General features: G+C 36.8%; 1 protein-coding gene across 1 annotated transcript; it reads right to left on the reverse strand.

Moving 5' to 3' along the window:
* Window positions 1-4,049: 4,049 nt before the first annotated feature.
* On the reverse strand, window positions 4,050-22,327 carry coq8b (coenzyme Q8B). Its single transcript, XM_088346106.1, has 16 exons — window positions 22,196-22,327; window positions 21,701-21,882; window positions 20,622-20,763; window positions 17,737-17,942; window positions 17,562-17,628; window positions 17,421-17,492; window positions 15,448-15,567; window positions 15,275-15,360; window positions 13,466-13,606; window positions 13,320-13,401; window positions 10,107-10,200; window positions 8,110-8,251; window positions 7,121-7,228; window positions 6,641-6,706; window positions 6,468-6,554; window positions 4,050-5,372 (listed from the first exon to the last, which is right to left on the reverse strand). Coding segments are annotated over exons 1-16 (1,902 nt in total). The 5' UTR covers window positions 22,197-22,327; the 3' UTR covers window positions 4,050-5,066.
* Window positions 22,328-24,144: the final 1,817 nt, after the last annotated feature.

Here is a 24,144-nt window from a genome sequence, read left to right on the forward strand (position 1 = left end):
CAGAACGTTATTCTGACTATGCTCCTTTAGCGACTGGCCATGTACATGTAAAAGCACGACTCGTTTAAGATACAAACAGGGATGGGCTGAACCGTGATTTTCTGCAGTTATCCTACTTTAGAGTTTGTAGCGTGAAGATTATTTTTTGGCAGCTCCCTTGGTAGATTTGTGCACTTCGTAAAGTAGCGATTTTGCAATGTTCATGTTTTAACGCGAAAATACGATTTTCTATTGCATTTACGTCCAACTAAGATATCTCAATACATTTTGTTGCAAATACATGCGTGGTTGTGGAAAACTACTTACATTTGTGCGGTTCCTTTCCGGGCATGTTTGTTGATATTGAGAATTCGCAAAGCCTTCTGGGTAGTCACTTCGCTGCCAAGGGAGGTCGAGAGCCCCCTCGGTCTTGAAGTGGCTACGACATGGTTTGAGGGCACTTCTGCCTCGGTCTTGAGAGTATCGGGACACACCCCATTTTCACGTGAACGCGCAAACCGAGTGACTAGGGCACATAGCGAGTGAAAGTGCGAAGAATGGGACTCAGCCATAAGCTAGGCCCGCATAAATTAAACTGCAATTTTAATGGAGTGTATCCAACCCATTGCAGCAGCACTTCAGGGGGTGTACTTTTACAGTAAGATAATGACAGCTTGCAAGCACTAATGGAGAAGAAACTCAGGGCGGCACTTGCCTTTTATTAAAAAAGAAATCCAACTTTCCCTTGAAGCTCGATTGATTTCGGGGAAAGTGCCTTTATTTTTTGCATTAGCTCAATCGCTGGTGTAATTGTATTCTAATTTCACCAAATCTATACTTGTATCAGGGGAATATTCTGGTCAAACACCGCCCCCAATCAAAGATGATTTCCCCAAGAGCTCTCAGATTACAAGGACAGATCGATGTAGCAAGATATTCTTGGCTCGCCAATTATAAAGCTTTGACGGACAAATCTTCATGTGAAAAATAAAAACAAGGTCTGTAGCATATGCTGTGTACAGGGTTCGTATACCTTTTCCATAGCCAAATTCAAGCACTTTTTAAGGACTTTCAAAGCCAATTTTCCGATTTCTCCAGCACCATTAAAGAAACACTGTGTGAGTCAAGTTTTTTGCAGATCCACAAATATATATGCAGGGTTGGGTAGGGTTACTTTAACTTGATTACTTTCAATTACTTTTGGATTACTCCAATACCAAATATGCTAATAAAAGACAAAAGAAACTAAATATGAATACAATTACTAAATTTTGTGCAGGCTTGGGGAGTAACAGAATACATGGAACGGCAAAAATGATGTTGGCAAGCTGTTTGGATTTATTTTTATTTTGTTTCTGTCGCATTTTATGTTAGTTTTGCCGGAGATCAAAGAGATCAAAGCCAGGAGAGAAAGCTTACCACGTGTTGTGAGTCATAATTTTATTCATATATTTTTCTTTGTCTTTTATTAGCATATTTGGTATTGGAGAAATCCAAAACTAATTGAAAGTAATCAAGTTAAAGTGACCCTACCCAACCCTGTATATCTGCAATTAAAATATGCAATTTTTAATCTTGTATGTGTAACGGGTGTAATAATAAGTTATGTTTTATTGAAATTCCTGCTGAAATATGTGTATAGTTTTTGGTAAATGTCCTGCAATGATGAGTCCAACAGTGCCATCTGCTGGTATGGGGTGGGGTTTGGTTTTGGCTTCTGACATGTGACCGGGAGGCGGGGTTTGTTGGCAGTCTTACCAGAGAGAACTGCAATGGTAAGACACATCTTTTGGTGCTCCACAAAAGAAGTTAGATTTATTTTCGTTTTGTTTCTGTTTTACTAATGTAATTCCCCTTGTAGAGATCAAAGAGATCAAAGCCAGCAGAAAAGCTAATGTTGTGACTCATTCATTTGCAGGTAAATTGTACCCGTTTTTATACTCATTATTGTTTTTATTTCTATTTTCTCATATACATTAAAAAGGATGATGTTGGTTAAAATTCAGACTAAAGAAAAATATGTTGAATTCATTGTAAACGTTAAAAATCCACTATACGATCTCTTGTTAGAAGTATCTTGTTAAAATGGATGTAAAAATGTATTGTGATATTCTAAAATCTATTTTATGTAAATTGAAAAGAAAGCTCTTTGTTATGCTTTGTTGGGCAGTCTTACCAGAGAGAACTGCAATGAGATCAAAGAGATCAAAGCCAGCAGAAAAGCTAATGTTGTGACTCATTCATTTGCAGTAACTGTAATAAAAACCTCATGATCCAGTCCAGCGTGAATGTGGATCTTTGGTGAGACAAGTACACCGCAGTTACATATGTGCATTTATCTACATAGTTGTCACGACCAGAACAGAAGTAGGACCCAAATGCGTAATGTTACTCACAAGTTTATTGAAACATAGAAGAAAGGCAGCGCCAGCGATCCGGTGATCGCTGGAAGCAAGCCGCTCACAGGATCGGAATGTGTTCCGAATGCGTAAGTGGATCTTCCGGAGCGGGAGATTGTAGCGTTGTTAGACGGAAAAACAGGTCCTTAGGGACAGGAGATTAGAACGTTGTCGGGGTTAAAAAACGGGTCGTTAGCCAAAACGGGAGACCAAAACGTGGTCGGGGTAAAAAAAAAAGGGTCGTATCAGGAGACAAACGGGGAAATCAGGAACGGACGAGTGGAAAACGGGTGACAAAACCAGACAGACGGGAATCAGAGTAAAAAATGCTTGCCTTGTGAAAACAGATGTTCGCTGACAGACTGACAACAGGTGAGTGAAAGGACTGAGCTTAAGTAGGACAGGGAACCAATCGGGTAATCAGGCGCCAAACGAGCGGGCGCAGGTGAGTGTAATGAGTAATCATGACAATAGTAGTACAAAGTACATAAGTACATGGCAAATATATTTGTGTGTAAATATTTTTAAGACAAATCTCTCCCCATATAGGTGTTGGGTAAAAATGACTGTAATATGTAGCTTACATTTTCAGTTGCAGGAAATTCTTCCTATAACAACTAACCACCGGGAAACGCTACCTTAATTTTTTGCAAGGCCGATAATAAATGTCCATACTTGATACATAATCTTTGCAGTAATACACATTTAATAGTGCCCCATTTCGGTATAGCATGCAGCGGTCTTCTTGGGTGCTACCCTTGGGGGGCGGTGACACTTCATAGGACAATGCCGTACAAACTAATGCCAGCTGTCATTATTCCCATTGGGAAAAACATGCACCTGCAAGGCGAAGCCACCAGGTAACAGTGTTGGTGCAAGTTTTCAGAAGACTTCTTGAGAAACATGACAAAAATCTCAAGCCTTTGCAAGCATTTCACCCAAAATGTAACCACTTTTCAATCCTGGAAAACATTAAAATTCAAGCATTTTGAAGCATTTCAAGCACCCATACAAACCCTGTGTATATTTGTACCCAGACACATGCACCTCAAACCTCTTTCTATTGTTTACATTTAAATATTCAAGAAAATCACACAGGCCCATGACTTGTAAGCCATTTTTAGAACTGGGCTGACTCAGATGTTCTTTGTGGGCTACCTGAGGCCCCACCTCAACAACCTTACAATATGATACAAAACCTATAGATTTTTGGCAAAGCTATAAATTAGCATTTTAAATAGAAGCAATTGTTATTTAATCTTGTAAGTAAATTAACCTATACTCTTTAAAGAGAACTATAAAAGACAACAGAATGTTCGTTGTTGCAGATTTCAAAACAAATGCACGTCAAAAGTATTTTTCGATTTTACGTGAAAAGGGGAAAAAAAAAAAATTCAGAGCATGTGAAAATTTTATGTTGGCTTTTATTTCCATGCATATCAATCAAGTAGACATCAAATATTTTATTTAAAAGTTGTTTGTGTTTCAGTAATGGAAACATAAGCTTCACATTATGTTTTGGTTTCTGCAAAGTGATAGGCAAAGTAATTCAATAAATATTCACTCATTATAATAATACAACACACTAAAGCAAGGATGTCAAACTCAGTGCCAAGTCCAATTTTTTGCTTTGTTTTTCAGTATGATGCTTTATTATTCAGGCCACATTAGTAGCTTTCCTTACATGTTTTATTAAAGGATGACAAGAGGTATTTTCTTAACACAACAAATTAATTCAGAAAACAAAATATTTTCATATGTCATTGAAGGTGGTAATTGGTTTATTTCAACAGTTGAGTGAATGCAGTTTTACACTTGAACCAACTCACCATGTTATACAAACCCAACACTGCCCATTATTTGCCATACATTTAAAAAAAATAAATTTTGACAGAAATGACCTAGAGACTAGTTTCTTTAATGACATAATTATAAATTTATGTAAAGCTCAATAAAACCATTCAATAGGCCGGATCCGGCCCGCGGGCTTTATACTTGACACACCTTCACACAAGCATTTCAGACATAAATTGCTTAAAATGAAAACACAACAATATATGCAGTGTAAGCACCACTTAGATTATCGAAAGGTTTTCTGGACCTTAGTGTTTTTTTAATCGTTTCTGTTTAGAGAGACAATCCAAATGTCCTTTTTAAGTCTTTGAATTTGCTGCCAAAGGCCCTTTGATGTTTACACATCGAATGCTAGCGCACCGGTTGGCAACACAAAATGCTGATAGAGCCATATTGGATCCCAAAAAATTCAAAGCTTTATATAATCTTTATAAGGAAGGCAACAGATACTGTGTGTACTGCATAGTATATATATATGTATATACATATACAGTATATATTCATTGGAAAACGTTAAGAATGTTTGTGTCGGGTTTTAAAGAAACCGCACACTTTTCTATTATCAAACATCTTTGAAAAAGCGCCAGTGAACCACTAGGGAGCGCCAATAAGCCGTTTGTTGCTGACCCCCGGTCTAGTGTGTACACAGAACCTTAGTGGATGGATTCGCAGAGTAACTTCCTATTATCCGACCCTCCAGGTTAATATCAGCAGCAAATCAGAAAGGTGGGTGAATTAAGCCCGACCGCAAATCTCACAAGAGAATAACATCATAGTCCGAGAAAATGTACTCTTCTGTCACAATATCAAAGCAGTTCTGACTCCTGAGAGTTGTCAAGTACTTGCTCGTGCTACTTGCTCAGCCTGCCTCCTCTGATGGTAAGCGTTGTACACATCCAAAAACATATCCTTGCAAGGAATACGTGCTTTCAATTTCGAGCAGATAAGGAATGAGCCGGCCATTTTACGATGGAGGGAGTATGTCTCCTCTGGTGGAGGGGTGAGGCGATGTCTCAGCATGACAGGCACCAGGCTTTGGATGCGTTGGGTCGTGTCCTGGGTCCCAAAATCGAAGGGCTCAGAAGATGCAAAAGCTTCGCCTAGAATCATCACGGCCTCCACATGAGCATCCTTGAAGGCCTGGTGGGAGACATGTTGACAATGAACTTGAGGTGCATTGTAAAACATACAACCTAAAACCAAAGTACTCCGAATGATAAATGCCCCCAGAAAGGCGCCGACGCTTTTGGCTGCAGAACACAAACGGCGCCGTCCCAGCACACCTGAAGCAGTTTTCACCTGTGCCATTTTCAGCTCTACCCTAAGTTGTCTAGGTCACGTGTTTTCAGACCATGTGACCATTCAAGATGGCGACTACCAGACTCGGATAGCGTTCGGATAGATGAACACATATTTACTACTGCGTCAAAACATGAATGCGGGCTGCCCTATATTTCTGGACACCAGCGCCAGGGCAACCATCTGTCGGAGAATAATGCCAGATTGCAACACAGATGTGACAAGTTGTCTTTTTGTGTTCTTGTCATTGGTGGTAAACACAATAATGGAGCAAATTGCATTTATTGTCATTGTTCCTAGAAGAATAAAGGAAACCCCGGCGACTTGACAATGACTCCAATGATACGGGAAGGGAAGTGCAGTGTGTTTAATAGTTAACTTCACCAGCTGTTTGGATATATAAATTGAGCACTTAATGAAAAAGATTAAAAATTGTGAGGTCTTAATAAATACTGACCTCCTGTAATAATGATGGCAAAAAAAATTGATTAATTTCGCCTCTGGGCGGGTGCCAGAAATGCTTTCAGACATCATAGAAGTGTTTTGTATTTAAAGCGCGTGTCTTGTAAAAAAGGGGTAGCTCGCCGTTTTCCTCTGCACCCCGCACCAATAAGGGAATTTGGCGACCGAGCAAAAAAATGATCAAACAGGTTTAATACTTGATGGCTTTGGTGCCGGTTCCCCCACACCCCAGAAACAAAACGTGGATCCCCCAGTGCGTACAGGCCTTAAGAATGCCACTATGTCCTGGGTTTCTAACCATGCTTGCCAAGCGAGGTAAAACGTCAAGAACCATTCCCCAACAAACCTCAGAATTTAATTGAGATATTGAGAGATGATGGATGAATCAAGCAGAGGAAAGTGGATGTTGTAAAAAAAGAGAGAAAGGTGGAGTCAAAACCTTTTTAAAAATAAAAGAGCGGAATCGCATCTTACCTTGGTCTCAAAGCCTGTTAGAAACTTCAGGTCTTTAGATTTAGCCAGAACAGTTTCTCGGTCACCGACAGAAGCTGCGTGTACTACCTGTATCCAAAACAATGTTAACCCTTAACTAAATCAATCCTGATTACATACATGACAATGTTATAGAATTTTTATATCAATCTTACCTCTATGTAGTCATTTGTAAACGATTCCGGGTAACTTCTACATGCTCCAAAATCCAACAGAATCACCTAAAGAAATTTAAAATGCACATATTGACTGACCTTTTCACAACTAAGTAATGTATTTAGGTTTTGTGTTTGTTTGTCTAATTGTTTTAATTTTCATCTCAGTCCCCCAGCCCCCATTATTTAGGGATTTACAGCCACAACAGGGCCGGTTGGTGTGACACTTTGACTGTAAACTGGAGTAAAAAGTATGCTCTTTATATACTGGACCAAACCCTTCATGCATCAGTATTATGTTGGCTTTGCATGTACGACAATCGGCCTAACATAAGGTAATTTTTTATCAAGTAATTACATAAATTCTGGTTTATCTTTGAATTATATGTACTCATGAAAACAGCCATAGGTTCCCAACTGCTGTAACAAACTATAAACAGAAAGATATTAGTATATGTATACTAAACATGTGCTTCTTACCTTGTGAGTTTCTGAATTGTAAAAGAAGTTGGCCCAGTTTGGGTCTGTTTGCATGAACCTGAACTCAAAAAGCTCTCTGAGACACAATTGAAGGATGTTGAAGCAAATCTGAAAATGTGGGAGTCGGCGTGTGTTAAAATTACAACCCAGGACAACATTACAAGTAGGGCTGCAACTAACTATTATTTTAATAAGCCGATTATTCTTTCAATTGATCAATGAATCACATTTTTAAAAAACACATTTTCAATTTTCTCCTCTATTCAAATATTGAAGTTTTGGAGGGATAGAAATAAATAATGCACAACACAACAAATTCATCTGTAATATAAAACAATACAAAAAAAGTGTTTGACAAATGACTTAACAATATACAAAAATACATACAAATGTATATTATACACATGCAAATATGTAAGATACTCATTTTCTACCACCTTATCCAAAGATCATATTAAAATTTAGTTTTTTGCATTGAATCTTTGAAAATGATCAACATTCCCAATCTCCAAATATAAAATATTCTTGAAAGGCTGCTACTTGTGTAGAGATGAACATGTCATCATTATTATTTTTCTTTTAACTTCATATGTTTTATATGTTGTTTTCTCTGTTTTTGTGCAGCACTGTCTGTTCCTTTGTTGACTTTTTAGTGTTTGACTGTTTCATGCCAATTTTGTTTGTGATGATGCAATGTTTAATAATAAATTATTCTAAAAAAAGGAAGATACTTTGATAAAAACGATCTAAAAGCGCCCTCTGCCGGATTAAAGTGCTAATAGACTCTACAACTTCACAAGACGTAATTCATTTATTTGCATTGATTATCTTACTTAATGACTCATTAAGTGTGCAACACGACAAATCGATTAGGTAATTGGTTGCCAAAGCTATTAGTAATCGATTTTAATCGATTGTATGGATTCGTTGTTGCAGCCCTAATCACAAAAGTAATTTATTTTGGGTTTTTATCTGAAATGAAGTCATACCTGGTTCCTGGTCTCCTGGTCCAAGTCCACACAACAGTCCAGGGGAACTCCCTGCACTAGATCCATTGCTAACACTCTGCGTGTTGATAGTTCATCGATCACCTCAGGAATCTGGAAAAATGCATCTCCCTCCAGCAATGATCTGGATGCCATAGAAAAACAGGTGTCATCAATACGTATACAAAGTACTCAAGGCAATGTAGACTGGCACCTGACCAACCAGTTTTTTGCAACATGACATCTCCTCATTCACCTACCGTACATATAATTTGGCATCAAGTGCAGCTGAAGGTGTAGCATTTTCTTAAGTTAAGTGTTACCATAACTTAAAATTAACAGAAATAATATGAAATATAGTAAGTCCTCTTTTTTCGCTAGTATTACATTTCAAGAATAAACATGGCGCACAAAGTATTCATGGCGAGCGGAGGAAAGGAGAAGCCTCAAAAACCTGTGTAATATTTGACCAATAGATGCCCCTGTATTTGGTAGTGTAACAGAAAATTAGTGCTACAAAGCACAAGGATGAACACAAACTACGGAGGCTCAAAGTGTCCAAACTGCACCCTTTTTCGTCTCATTTTTCTGCTCAGCCTTTTCCAAGGTTTTTGGTTTTCAGGGGTACCCTGAGCAGCAAGATGGCAGACAATTGTGTGGAGTTTTGTGTGATATGAATACAGATTTTCCAACCTACTAGTATTTTTTTAAATGCATTTTTATAGAAGTCAAAGTAGTAATGATCCGCTGACAGATAAATTGTGCTCTTTTTAAGTATTATTCTTGTTATTTTTCCAGAAAAAAACATGATTAAAATGTAGTGAAACTTGAAAAACAGATTAAAAATAAAAATATAGTAAAAATAAAAAATGTCATCAAGATTATTAAATCACTCCTGAGCTATATTAACCACAATTGATAAGAAAAACTATATACTGTTAATTCAGGTAACATAATGAATTAAGCTTTAATGGGGAAAAAAAAAAAACATGACACTGGTGCCACGAATCAATTTTAGAACATTTTGAGGGGGCTTTGTGCCTCGAGGTTTTTTTTAATGAAACAAAAAAGCTTATCTTACAAGGTCACTATTTGAACCTGGTGTATGTTAACACTTTATTTACAGGTTTCCAGTTTAAGTTGATTATATATTGTGCATTTCATTTAAAAAGTGTAGTACATAATAAACAGAGCACTGTTAGGGTTAGCAGACCAAGTCTTCGGATCTGTTGCACCCTAAGTAACAGGGGAAACCTGTGAAGAAATAACCTTTTTAAATTACTCAACAGTACCAAAAAATCAAACAAAAAGCTTTTTACCCAAGCATTTTAACAGAACAGAAGCAAAGAATGCAGTACCTTACTTTATGTTGTATTTTCATATATTATATAGAAGATAGAACCACTATTCCGGATATTTTTTAAGAGGACACAATTTACAATGCAAATCCATGACACTGCATGACTCAACCTATTTTAAGAAATTTTCCTTTTCACAACCAAGCTCAATCACTTTATAAGGACTTTTAAAGCCAGATTTCCAATTTCTTCAGTAATATCAAAGAAGAAAAAAAATGTTGTGTACCCTGTATTATTCAGAGCCACAAATATATCTGGACTTACATATGCGTTTTTTTAATCTTGCATGGGATAGGGTTATCCTCTTGGAGGGCGACCTTTAGAAGGCAATGCCGCTTCATAGCACAATCCCATAAAAAACTAATGCCAGCTGCAGTTAATCAAGCAAAGACACCAGAGAGGAGTGTTGGCATCATTTTAAGCAGACTTGTTGAGAAACATGGCAACAATTTCAGGTATTAACAAGCACTTCATCCAAAATTAAAGCACTTTTCAATCCTTGAAAACATTACAATTCAAGAAATTTCAAGGATTTCAAACACCCCCTTACGAACCCTGTTTGCATTCATCTTTGTGACTTTTCTGTAACTGGTGACTGGACTTCTGGTGGAAACGAAAATAAAGCGCAAGACATTAACTGACCTAAATTTCTTGGCACACACAGCTTCCCTCTCATAGTCGCACTCCCAAGCCAGTTCTCTCTGAAGAACTTCCAGGCTGCTGTCTGCAAAAAGGCCTGGAAAAGAAAAACTACGTGTTCTAAAGCAAGGAAAAGTGGTCAGGATAGTATTCAAAAGAAGCCTCATGTTTTAGTAAAAGATAAACCACAAATTCCAACGACATCAAAATGTTGAAAACAAGAATCTGGGTGTGGATTCAATAAAAATACCTTATTCTTGAGTCCTTATTACAAGGGTTAGTATTAATAAATTGATAATCACCCGCCCAAAAGAATATAACGTGACCGATACATTTAGTGACAACAGCACCACCCTGTGGTGCAAATTTAAAATGCTTCCATTTACAAAGACATTATATTGCGGGTATGGAAAGTATTGGACCCCTTGAAATTTGCCCAAATGAATTTGTCATTTATTTATAACAGTTGGATCTTCACCCTCTCGACAGAAAATAAAAAGTAGGATTCTTACAAATGTATTTAAAAAAAACAAAAACAAGTATACGGATCAATTCATATTTAACTCACATGCTGTCCATTTATTCCGATTTTTCTTGACATAATTCTGGTTCTTTATAATCTAGCTGAGTTTATTAAACTTATTGGACTTGATTAATAAAGAATCTTACAGCTCACACAGCATGTCAAAGCGAATGAGAGCGAAGAGATTGAAGGAATTCCTTAAGGAGCTCAGAAACCAAATTGTGGCAAGAATTTCTGCAGCACGTAAGGTTCACAGGAGTGTTTCCTACATAATCCTCAAGTGGAACAAGTTTGGCTCGACCAAAACTATTCCTTGACTTGGTTGTCCAGCCAAACTGACAAATGATAAAGGAATAGCTTTAGTGAAGGACTAAAATAATAACCCAAAGATCACTTCGGCAGAAATGTAGTAGTGATTGTGGCTTTATATCAGAGTGGCCTGACAGAAGCCACTTCTCAGTACAAGACACATGAAGGCCTTCATACATTTCACAAAGACTGAAAAATAAGATTCTCTAGTCTGATGAAACTAATATCTACCTTTTGGTTGTTATTTGGTATTAGTATTTTCACTTTTATTTTCAATTATGTTGCAACAAACATCACATCACAAAATAACCAAATCACCAGAAAAGAAAAACAATGACAGGGTTGAAGCTAAAGTCTTATGAAAAAACCCTTTCCCAGAATGTTGCACACTGCTTCTAACAATTATTTAAAGGTGTACATTTATTTTTGATATGTTGTCTTTGTGCCATTTTCGCATTTATGAAGAAAGGGGAATAATCCAACAAAAGGTGTGTGTTCGTTTGTTTTAAAATGTGTGCAGGTCTTTAATCCTTTTGATTAGATTAGTTATTTTCATTTGATGTGGGAGACTTATTTTTGTTTTAATGAATAACTGTTGTTTCTTTACGCATATCTTCCAGCTTCTTTTTGTTTCAGCCATTTTATTCAGCATTTTCACCATTCTATGGTCCATCTTTTTGAATCCATCTTTAATTTCATTCATCACCCTTTTCAATCCTTCCAAGACTGTATCAAGTCCATGTCGATTTGCCTGCTTTGGACATTTTCCATTGTTAGTTGATATTTACAAAAATACAAATTGATGGAGAGAACAACGGAATGTGAGAGGAGTCTTTCCTCATGAGAGGAAAAAGACAAAGACTCTGAAAAAAGACAGTAAGCTGTATGTGTGGAGAAAACCAGACACTGCTCAGCACCTGTCAGTACAAACACTAGAGTAAAACATGGTGCTGGTGGCATCATGTTGAAGGGGTGTGTTTCAACGGCAGGGTCAAGACGAATGGTTGCAATTGAAAAAAAGAGTATTACATTAATACCCGAAGATATTCTGGAGGACAACCTACTCCTGACCTCAGACTGAGCAGAAGGTTCAGCTGTTCACATGACAATGACCCTAAGAACACAGCTGAAATAGCAGTTGAGTGTCTCCAGAACAACAAGTTTTCTTGACTGGCTCAGTGAGAGCCTGACCTAAACCCATTTGAGCAACTCTTGAGAGACCTAAAACAGTTTGTCCACCAACATTTATCATCCAACTTGAAATAACTGGAGATGACATTCAGTCCCCAAATCCAGGTATGCATAAATCCCCCCCCCCAAAAAAAAAACAAGTCTCAAGAGTTTTTACACAGGGTCTGAATACTTATAACTATGCAGTATTTTAGTTTCTATTTAATAATAAATCAGTATACATTTCTAAATTTCGGCTGATTTTATTTTCAGTAATGTAAAATCGGAACCCCATTTTGACATAAAGATTTTGGATCTGTGCAAATGGCTGCAATAACACAAAGAATGGATAATTTAAATAGGTCGAAAGATGGTTTGTACCCACTATGGGTGCAAATTAGCCTAGATGGTAAGGCGCCCGCTTTGAGACTGGGAGGTCGGTGGTTCGCGCCCCGGCCGAGTCATTCCTAAGACTTAAAAAGTGGTCGGCGGCGCCCTCTGTTGGCTGCGGCTGCATCGGCTCGCTACAACGGGTCAGGTGCAATCGACATTTCGTTCTGTGTACATTGTTACACAGAATGACAATACAAGGAAATTATTATTATTATTATTAAATTGGGAAACATGAGGTAATTTTGTTCTGTTTAATGCTTAGTAAGTAAAACCGCCACCAGATTATTGTTAATGTCCTTTTTTTTAAAGAAAAAAGCTCAAATAGAAATTAAGTAGTAATTAAGTAAGGTATTATGTTATTGTCAAGTTATTAACGGACACAAAAAGCATGTGGTGCCCACGACAAAAGATCCTACATGAATTATACCCATTATACTTAACATAAGTTTTGCAGCAAAATATTCCTTTATCCAAATGATAGTTGAACTCCAATTGGTGTTCATTGTTTAAAGGGATGGTTAGAAGCTGTAATTTTACGCAACAAAAATTACGCTGTCTGAAATCTTTTTATTGACCATATAGGAATAATATTGTTACTGCAATTCTTGAATTTCTTAGCCTTGTTTTATTTTAAATTGCTAAAAGTTATTTATCTGTATATACAATACGATAAAAACATGTGCAAAAATGTATGACTATGAAAGAGTGGGTACAACAATATGGAGTCCATTTGCAGTCTTTTCTTAAAAATACGTAATTGATATGAGACACATGAAAATCAGAAAAATAAATACAATTTAATTGAATGAAAATGGTGTTACCTTCAGGTAGAACCACACTCAATTTCAATACCGACATCAAGTTGTTTATGTCACTATGGATACTCTCTGCCACTCCGGGATACTAGTAAGAAAATGGACAAAAGATCAACAATAAGTAGGACAAGAAAGTGACATTTCAAACCTACCTGGATTTTCATTGCGATTTCTCTGCCATCTTTTAAAACCCCATGATGCACCTGGCCAATGGAAGCTGCGGCGAAGGGTTTGTCCTCAAAGGATGACAACTTCTCTCTCCAGCCCGGACCCAGCTCTTTATCTAAAACGTTCTATTGTATGGTGGATAGGAGGAATTGAATTACTACATGCAATGCACATAAGTGTTTAAAGCCTTAGCTTTTGTTGTTTTGCATATCACTTTGTATTGATGATACCTGTACAGTGCATTTGGAATGTATTTACAGTAAAGCATTGTTAATACTTTTAGGATGCACTGTATGTGAATGAGCCTGCTGTACAATTACTAAAGAGAGATCTTAACTGTATCCAGTCTCAAATTGATGAAATTGAAGCTCAAAGAGGTTGAATAATACACATTAAAAAAATGAACAGGAAAAAAAGCATTGTCCCATGAATAATTTTGCTATTTTGAAAGATAATTTACTTGTTCTATAATATTTTTAAACATTTTTGGGAGCAAAAAATAAATTTAAAAAAATTACAATATTTATTATAAATAAATATTAGAAGCTCCATTCACATATTATAATATCAGTTACAAAAACAACTAATAAAAAGCTTAAATACAGCATTTTTTGCTTATGGTGTGATGAGTTGGAAAACATATTTTCTACTAAAACACAAAAAAAAATAGCAATATAATCAGAAATACGGATTATATCCAGCTGTTGTTTTTTTTTATTACAATTGTTTTAGCTAGTTAATTTTTCCCTTTCGGACACGAAATGACGCAGAAGTCCTTCAGAGATAGCGCCTAGCTGTCTCGCTTCCCTAAAATGTGCCTCTCCTCCCTATCTATGCTTCCTTAGAAATACGCTGCATCATTATTTAAGCTTACCGTAAATAATTAGCTCCTCTTCCTTTAGGAGGGCTAATCTTTATCTTCCAAGGTCAGTTGGGCAGCTGACCGATTCTTTAACTTTCGTTTCTCATTTATTATGATAGTGTGACACCTAGCGACCAGCATGGTATCGTTTCATGTAACCATGTGATCTTGTTTAAGCCAATCAGACGTGTTGTTTTACGCCTATGTTTTGAATAAATGGGTCACTAGGTATCGGATGTGTGTGATTCCTCTCTGAGCCGATTTTGGAGGCAGATCTTAGGGACAGCTAAGGTGGGATGCTGCTCCGATGAAAGGGCTACCCAACTCAATATCCGACTCAGAGTGTGTTTCTATCTTTTTAATACAATCTCAAGTTAACCTTGACAAAACCTATATCTACTAAAATGAAATAAAAATACTCCTTAAAATAGGCAAAATCTCCCGATAAACACAACTTTCTTTTTATGGCAAGATAATTTTTTCAACAAAAGAAAATAATAATAATTTTATATGACAAATAATTCATCAGTTTAAAAATAATTCCTATTGAAATAAAAAATAGTACCTAAAATAAGAAAACGTGTTGTTTTGGTTAAATGTTTTTTTAAATGAGATACAATCATATTTTATTGGGGTAAGATTTCTATGTATTCACTTACAGTGAGCATGAGCGAAGGATTTGAAAGATAAATATTTAAACAAATCCTTGATCTGCTCTATGAGCATAAGGGTTTAATGCAAAGATAATAGAGTGAAAACGGTATATATTTTACTCTCTGAGTTACTAAATATCCTATGATCCAGCGACACAGGAATAATGTAGTAACATTTTCAAATTACTTTTTTTCCCCATTTTGAAATAAGGCAAATTAACTGTGACGAGGAGGTGAAATGCCATTTGTACAGTAAATCCTGCATCAGTCCAGCTTACATTCATTTGCCATATCGGCATGAAGTCTGCACTCTGTCGGACCCTCTCAAAGATCTTTTGTAGTTGGGGGTTGATAAAGGAGTTGTCTGCAGAGGAAAGAACATGCAAAGCCTGTGTGATTAATTTTGGAAAACTCAACATCATGAAAGGGCAATACTAAGTGTGGCATGCACCTTGTATGCTTAGCATCTGTCCTATCTTCAATGCAGCTCCACGGACTTTACAAAGTGTGTTTACAATTCTTTCTGCATTGGCTTCAGACAGCAAGGGAGAGTCGAGCAAGGAGTTTATGTCTGCAGAGTTATATGTGAAAAGGGAGACAAAGAAACACATTTGAAGTGTAACACACAGTTGAGAATTCCTAGCAAAAGGCCAATTTGGTAATTTTTCAAATTGGTGAATTAATTGGTTAATCAATTGGTTAGTTGATTGTTTGATAAAATGCATATAGATTACATTTGAGTATAATAATGTGACTCAACATTATTTTGATATTCAAAACTATGCATAGGCCCACTTCAAATTTGCTGTTGTAGAGAATCATTAAACATATAATCCACAACATATAAAATATTACCAAAATAGCAATGCATTGATTCCAAATACAGACGCGGCCCTACTTACGAACGATCGTCCGTAAATGTAATTTGTTCGTAAGTTGCTTCAGTGCTATATTTTGTATGGAATGTATGTTTAAGGTTTATATAAGTAACCTGTATTGTTTTGTACTAAAAAAATAAACATTTAATAAAATAATATGCTCTATAAAGACAAATAAAGTTAAGTTTAGATTATTTTTGGAAGATGGGCTTCAAGAGTTAGCCTTCTTCCTCCACCATGGTAGAAAATGGGCGAAATAAAGCGATCCAAACATTTTCTCAACCGCATCAATCTTTCTTATTCCACTTTCATTTCAAAAGAAACGTCTCGCCTCTACTTTACACCGACGATATTGAATGGATGCACGAGATATTAAACAATAAAAACGTCAAATTTCCTGGCACGCTAGAGATACAGTTCACATAGTAGGTTTACACACGAACTAGGAAGTACAAGCCGGATTTCTTCTTTGGGGTGGATGCTGGGTGACCTCTCACAGTGCCACCCGGCGGAAAATAGCAACACAGTACTGTCCTCTACTCGGAAAAAGGTGCACACAATATAAAATCTAACTTACAGCATTGTCCGGATATTTCTCGACATCACAAAAAAAAAAAAAAAAGTTCATATCTACCGTTTTTCGCAAGTCGAATGGTCGTAAGTAGGGGAGCGTCTGTACTATAACAGTTTGTTTTTTCTCAATCAGTATTTTTTTTTAATGTTTTTTTTTTTTGTTTAAAGATACGACATTAAAATATTACCAATTGCTCACGTTAGTCAACGGAATTTTTTTAATTAAAAAAGGCTTCAAAACATACAGTACCAGAGTAAGATTTAAATATACTTTTACCTCAACTTACTGTGTGCTTACACAGTATCAACACCAAGACATACTGTATCTGTACATATGGGCACAGATTTTGACAGTCTATGGTAGTTGGCAAGACTATATAACAAGTGAAGACATTTCTTCATTGTTTTATAAATAAAAGAGTGGCTTCACTTGAGAAAACCTTTTTAGTTTTAAAACTATTGCTATTGAAGAATAAAATTAAACTAGTATCTTCACTAAATCCAGACACACTTGTGTTTCATTGGACGTTAAGAAAGTATTATTTTCTTTCCATCTTTTATTCTCCCTATATCAAATTGATCGATTTCAAGCACGGCGATATGGATAACACGCAGCGTGTAAACTCACTCTTCTAATATATTCTGTAAAGCTTTATGTAACGTCTGAATATAACCCAAATGGAAACCATAGCAGCAAGTTGGCAGACAATCATATCCCTCTAGGTGAGGCTCATGTTGTGTAAAATAAATGAAGAATTCTCAACCTCAGACTATTTTTAAAAATTAGGTGTTTAAATGATTATCTAATGATTTGCTTATTCAAATCAATAGTTTTTTTTCTTGAATTAGTGAAGTTGATTTTACCATTAAGTACTGAATAACACAATGTCCCTATAAGTATGAACATGATTCTAACTTTATCTCTGAGCATTTTATCTCTCTGAATGATAGAACAATATAACAGAGAAATTACCTTTTTGTTTGCCTCCCAGCGACTGCTTTGCTACTTCTGCAATGGCACCAATCCCAAGGCCAACTGCCAATCCTGTGGCAAAGATCAGTTTGATTATTGGCTGCCAAATTGTTTCAAGTACAAAAAAAGTGTTGTTCCTACCTCCAAAATTAACCAGCCTACTTATTCTTGTTGCGGGCACCTTCCTCTCCCGAGCACGCTCATTAAGCTTGAGAAAAATAAACCACAAAATATTATAAACACTATAGGTTAAATTACCCCCTGCAATTTAACAATAACCTATGAAATTGAGAGTAAGGTAAGCCACTTAACGCACCCTCTGTTTAGCAGGTTTAACTGAGCCCAGCTTAGCCTCCCTGGCTTTTTTCATATCTTCTGGTGTGAGTCTGGTGACCACCGAATCATGGACACATCTGGTGGGGTGGTAAAATGTATGCCAGCCCAATGCCGTGTGGATTAGGCGTGCGTTCTGACCTGGCCAACCGGAACCCGATGAAGCTGCCCCTAGACCAGAATGCACTCCTATAATAGGAGTGTAAATATGACAAAATAACGCATTTGGAAAAAAAAAGATCCAAATTGGAGCAAACGTTACAAAATATTTTCACACAATTGACCAAGGATATAGAGCTAGTATTTTATCAATATTGCTTTAAGGTAGATATAACAGTCAGGATCAACTTTTTAAAGTGTTTGAGGAGAAGCTTATTTGCCAAACAATTTTAAAGCAACCGTACGGAATTTGGAACTTTGCGACTCTCTGACACCATCTGCTGGCTTCTGTCAGCTCATCATAATGCCATGCCAGTACAGACAACGCCCTACTTACGAACGAGATAGGTTCCGGAAAATCATTCGCAAGGTAAATTTGTTCATAAGTTTCTTCGGTGCACTATTTTGTATGGAATGTATGTGTAAAGTTTATCTAAGTATGTTTAAGGTTTATATAAGTAACCTGTATTGTTTTGTACTAAAAAATAAACATTTAATAAAATAATATGGTCTATAAAGATAAATACAGTTAAGTGCAACTTACTTTTGGAAGATGAGCTTCAAGAGTTAGGCGCACTTCCTCTTTCATGCTAAAAAGTGGTCTAAAAAGGTGATTCAACCTTTTTCTCAACCGCACCAAGCTTTCTTATACCACTTTCATTTAAAAAGAAGCGTCTGGCCTCTTCTTTACACTTTACACTAACCATATTAAATGGATAAAAGAGATATTCATAAAAATGTAAAAGTTCTTAGTGCGCTGAAGATACAGTATAAAATGTTTACACACGAACTAGGAAGATGAAGCGGATTTCTTCTTCAGGGTGGATGCTGGGTACCTCTCACAGCGCCACACGCCGGTAGCGGCGTAAAGAAGCACTACATTACTGTCCTGTACTTGGAAAAAGGTGCACACAATACAATATCTAACTGACAGCAATGTCCTGATATTTTTCGACATCCCGAAAAAAATGTTCGTGTCTACCGTTTTTTGTAAGTCGAATGGTCGCAAGTAGGGGAGCGTCTGTACGTGCATTTTTTTGACGGATTCGAATAAACAATTTAAAAAAATCTTTTTAGGGGTTTGGGTTGACTTTAAGACTTTACTAGGGACCAGGCCTTTTCTTACTTTAACACCCCATCATGCTACACTGACAATTGAATATTAAAAACCCTGCGGCCAAGTGCATGACGTCACTCTCCGGCGAGGCCCCATTCCTTGAGCCTAATGGGTTCCACCCGGAACAACTCTGAAAGGAGTACGATAAAAGCAGATAGGCGTAATGGAAAATAAAGCATAAGGGCTCTTTACACGCAGTTGGGCATTGTTACTCCATAGGAATAGAAAATATGTAACCTAACTTTTTAGGCACATGTTAAATGACACACCCAACATTTAAATGAATACATTGTTAGTATTGGGTTTATAGTTTACGTTGTCAATAAATTATTTTAATCATGGCCGCACATATTCAACGTTTGTCACCAACATCGTTTAGTTTGAGCTGAAAAAAAGGGAAACAAAAATTTTTTTTTAACCGAGCTTTAGGTGTGCGCGTAAGCACAAAATAAATATGATAATTGAAAGGAAAATGTTTAACATATGGAACGTAACGAAAAACAAATTCAGATGCTAAAGCTTTTCTTTGAATATTGGTCTTTAAACACACCACTGTGACTGCTTGCCTTTCCTGGGAGATTTGCTGTTCTCAGCAACGAGGAATTTTATTTCAGGGTGAGAATCCTCTGCACCAAAATATGTTATATTTTATAGGAAAAGCACGTGCCAGACTGTCAATGATACAAATATTTAAAGCCTTTAGTTTATTGCCAAATGTCTTAAAATGACACTGTGTATTATTCAATGCCACCTAGTGTTAAAAAAACATTAAAAAAAACAACATTGATTATTAATAATAGGCAAAAATACATGAATGTACATTTTTTTTGCATACTAGTGGATTGAAAACTTTGTATTTAGTTTACATGGCATGAGCCCCGCCTAAAAGGAGCTGACATCATTGTCCGCCATCTTGCTGCTACGGGTACCCAAAAACCTCAAAAACGCTGGGCAAAAAATTGAAACAAAATACTGTGGTTTGGTCATATTGAGTTTCTGTAGTTTGTATTTTTCCTTCTGCATTTTAGCTCTCGTTTTCGGTTTTACTACACCATACAGCAACAGCTGGTCAAATAATACACATTGTCCCTTTAAAATCTCAGACAGTTTCATCTTTAATAGTGAGCCCTTTCCAAAAACACAAGGCAGCCACCTGCTGAGCATAGTTTTTACTTTTTTCACTCATTTTAAAACCAGATCAGACTTTTCTTTGCTCGCTGTAGTTTTACAAAGATACTGTATGTAGTAAACAGTTTAAAGGGTAACATAGTTAAGTATCAACCTGTCTATGTTTTCCACTCAGCTCTGTGCACTTGTGGTAAAGTATCTGCCCCAAACATGGGAGATTAGGGTTTCCTTGGTTGAGCAATTAAAAAAATACAACAAAATGGTACCTAATGCCTCGCTGGTTGGCACTCAGCCTTGAGGGTTGAAATCAGGTGGTTTGGTCACCTTATGAAATGTACAATTAAATAAAAATTGAGAACCTAACCAAAAAATGAGATCCTGCATCTCAAGGAAATATCCTTAAATACACAAAATAACAGTTCCTAAAGTATTTCCACAGTAACAACCAAAATTCCAAAAGATACCTCTAGCACTGTCGCTGTTTGGTGTTTTTTCATTCGAGTCAGCAGGAAACTCTGAGCCCACAGCCCATTTGGTGGCTTCATCAGCAGCCACATTTTCCCAGTCCTCAATCTCAGGAAAGACGTCTTCCTTGATTGACTCTTGCTGTGGACAGAATTGTAATATTACGTTATTCCAACAACACAATATGTTTTATAAGCAGCTCTAAAAAACATTGGGTGAATGTAATTGATTCTATCAGATAGTGTAAATGTAATTAAATTGAATATACAGTGTATTAATGTTAATTCGTTTTTCGGTAAAAATAAAAATCCCTGCTTTCTTGATTACATACTTCTAGCAAAAGGATCAAAGATTACAGAACAAAATCAACATAACTTTTGAAATCCGAAACAAATTAATATGGGCGACACAGTAGATGGCTGCTTATCAAATCTGCCTCACAGTAAAAAGGTTGCAGATTTGATTCCAGGTATCAACCTTCCTGTGTGGAGTTTGCATATTTAATCTGAGCCTGTGTTTTCTCTGGGCACTCCAGTTCCTTCCCATATTCTCCAAAACATGCTGGGCAGGTTCATTTGTGACTCTAAATTGTCTCTTGGTATTGTGTGCGTGAATGGTTGAATATCTTTGTGTGCTGTGTGATTGGCTGGCTAATAGTCCAGGATGGACGATGGACGTCTGGAGCCGCATGTGGCTCTTTGGTGCTTCTCAGTGACTCCTTGGCACTTTTTCAAAAATCTTTGATAATGGAAAATTATAAGGTATGATTTTTTGAGAGGGTGGGTGGGGTGGTTGGTCAATACAGCTCTTTTAAAAATGTAATTTGCCAATCCCGGTCCAGGGTGTGACCAGCTCGTTGTGCCCTCAGGGAGAACAAGCGCTTTTGAAAATGAATGGATAAAATTAACCTGTTTTAGATGAGTGCACTTTGTCAATCCAATAAGCAAATAGTGTCACTAACTACAGGGAGAGTAACGATTTTTCACCATGACTCTCTTGTATTTGTTGTGGTTATTATGTTTGGCAAACATTGTTGCTGTAAACAACGAAAATGAAGAAGATAAATGGGAATTCTTACCGTGTTACTACTGCCCATGAAGCTGCCCACAAGGCCTTCTACCGCTTCCTGAGCCATTTTAACTCCTGCTCCAAGTGAGGAGTTGCAAGCCATGAATTGGAGCTGCTCCCCTTGTGTAGTGATGAAAGCACATCCTACTTTATTTGCCCCGCGTAGCACTTGGAGGATCTCTGATATCATCACTGAAAGGTGAGAAGTGACACCATCTCTTGTAAGGATTTGCATAATATTTTTACCAAGCTACAGTCATGTTAACTATTTACCTACGTAAATTCTTCTTTTATAGTCTGTGTTTTGTGCTATGGATTACGAAATGAACTCAATGCGTACCGAACAATAACAAGTAGAAAAACACCTCGGGTAACTCAATGTCAACATTTGCAGCGTCTGCAGCTAATTTCTCAGTCTAACCCAGAGGCAAACACGAGAAAAATCGACTGACGCATAATATTCAACTTTGAATATGGAGTGCATTCAAACAAAATCGATACTTACTTTTGATAGAACGCGTCCAGTTAACCTTGCAATCCTTGAGGTCGTGGAATGTATGCAAGGATACTGAAAAAATGTATACCTTGCGATGTTACCGAATCCCGGAAGTAAAGTTTTAACTGACGTCAGATTGATCCAATCACATCACGGCAGAGCGACAATTAAAAAACAGGTGTCCAATGAAATCATGAAACTGTTGAGGAAGGGCGTTAACCAAGTGAGTTTGTCCAATTGTATCCATTGTAAGGCGGGACGAAAACCTTACACGGGGAAATTAGTATCGAGCAGATTGCGCGCTTAGATGACGTCAGCAATGCGCGTGCATTATTGGGATTTCGCAAACAAGAGGTATGTTAGTGTTGTTCCTAGACAGACAGACAGACAGACAGACAGACAGACAGACAGACAGACAGACAGACAGACAGACAGACAGACAGACAGACAGATTAATGGCCGGACGAACGGACAGATAGGCCAGTTAGGGTCAGTTATAGAATTAAAGACAACTGTACAACCCTGTATAGGTCAATTGGTCCTCAGGGACGAGTCAGAAGAACTGTGTAATATTTTGTCGCCTTCACCTGTCTTGTGTCATCTTTGCAGCTTCCGTCAGCTCGTTCATGATATGAGTGCAAGTTCGTGAATTTCTTGGACGCACTGGAACAAATGATTCTTTTTCGTCTTTCTTGGCATTAGGGTTGGGGTTTGGATTGTACTTGAAAGAGGCCTTTTCTTACTTTCACCATTTTCATGCTATGAACATGAATTCACTCAACGCCCATTCATACTACCTAATGTGTTCCGCCCCGAACAGCTTTGCTAAAAGTAAGATATAAGAAAATAGGATAGGTGGAAAATACTTATAATGGCTCATTGAACTCAGTTGGGTATTGTTACAAGAAACTCAATGGAGAAAATATTGTGCTTTCAAATTCTTAAGAACACCTCAATCGACACACAACACCTTTAAAATGAAAGTCACGGATCTGCTGTTTAATTTAATATGGAGAATACAAAATAGAAAAAATAACATCTGAGTGTTCCCATATTCAGAGGATATTTTCATAAAAAATAAAAAGATGATGAACTGTGATATCATTAAATCAATCGTTTAAATTATTGTTTGTTTGCTATTTTTGTCACATTTCAGTCCGCACGATTTTACTTGAGTTTAATAAACTGTAGTGGAAATAAATTCAATTTGTATTATTATTATTACTATTATTTCTCATCATTATTATTATTGTTTTATACAAATGTACAGTTGATAAACGCCGTCTGGTGTCAGGGACGAGCATAACGTCAGTCAACTAGCACCCTCCACCACCCCCATTTTACTTACCTATTGTGTTCCACCCCGAACCGCTTTGCTAAAAGTAAAATAAATGCCTGTGGTGAAAATGAAAGTGTAAGGGCTCTTTGAACTCAGTTGGGCATTGTTAACACATACTAAAAAGAGAATATATTTAACTTGCAACTTTTTAAGGACACCTCAAATTGGACATCCCACCTTTAAAGGGACAGTGTGTATTACTAAGTGCCGCTTAGAAATAAACAAAAAAAATCCTTAATTTGTTAGAAAAAAAAACATATTTACTTTAATTATTGTAAAATAATGCATGGATAACATATAAACGTGTATTTTTCAAATACTTGTAGTTGGGTACATTTGCATCCATTTTACATCAAATGTGGATCACCTAGAGGATTTGACGTGATTGGCAGCCATCTTGCTGCTAAAGGTACCCCAAAAAACAAAACGGTCTTTTTTCTCTTTTTATCATTCATTCTCTATTTCCCATGTTTTACATTTCCCTTGTTCTTTCCTATTTATTCTATATTCTTTCTTTCTCTCTTTTTAGTCAACTATTACCTTTTTCTTTCTCCTTCTATATTCCTTTTTGTTCATCTTTATCATTTCCCTTTTCTTTTTCTTTATTCTTTTTTCTTGA

The sequence above is a fragment of the Urocampus carinirostris genome, chromosome 10, assembly GCF_059441175.1.
Source record: "Urocampus carinirostris isolate Australia breed hairy pipefish chromosome 10, RoL_Ucar_1.0, whole genome shotgun sequence".
Classification (NCBI taxonomy): domain Eukaryota; kingdom Metazoa; phylum Chordata; class Actinopteri; order Syngnathiformes; family Syngnathidae; genus Urocampus; species Urocampus carinirostris.

What these genes read in the sequence shown, in the direction of transcription:
- coq8b (XM_088346106.1), bottom strand. An exon ending in AAATCGCAATGAAAATCCAG is followed by an intron (nt 13,402 to 13,465) that starts GTAGGTTTGAAA and finishes TTTTCTTACTAG; the next exon opens with TATCCCGGAGTGGCAGAGAG. An exon ending in GTGTGTGCCAAGAAATTTAG is followed by an intron (nt 8,252 to 10,106) that starts GTCAGTTAATGT and finishes TATGGCATCCAG; the next exon opens with ATCATTGCTGGAGGGAGATG.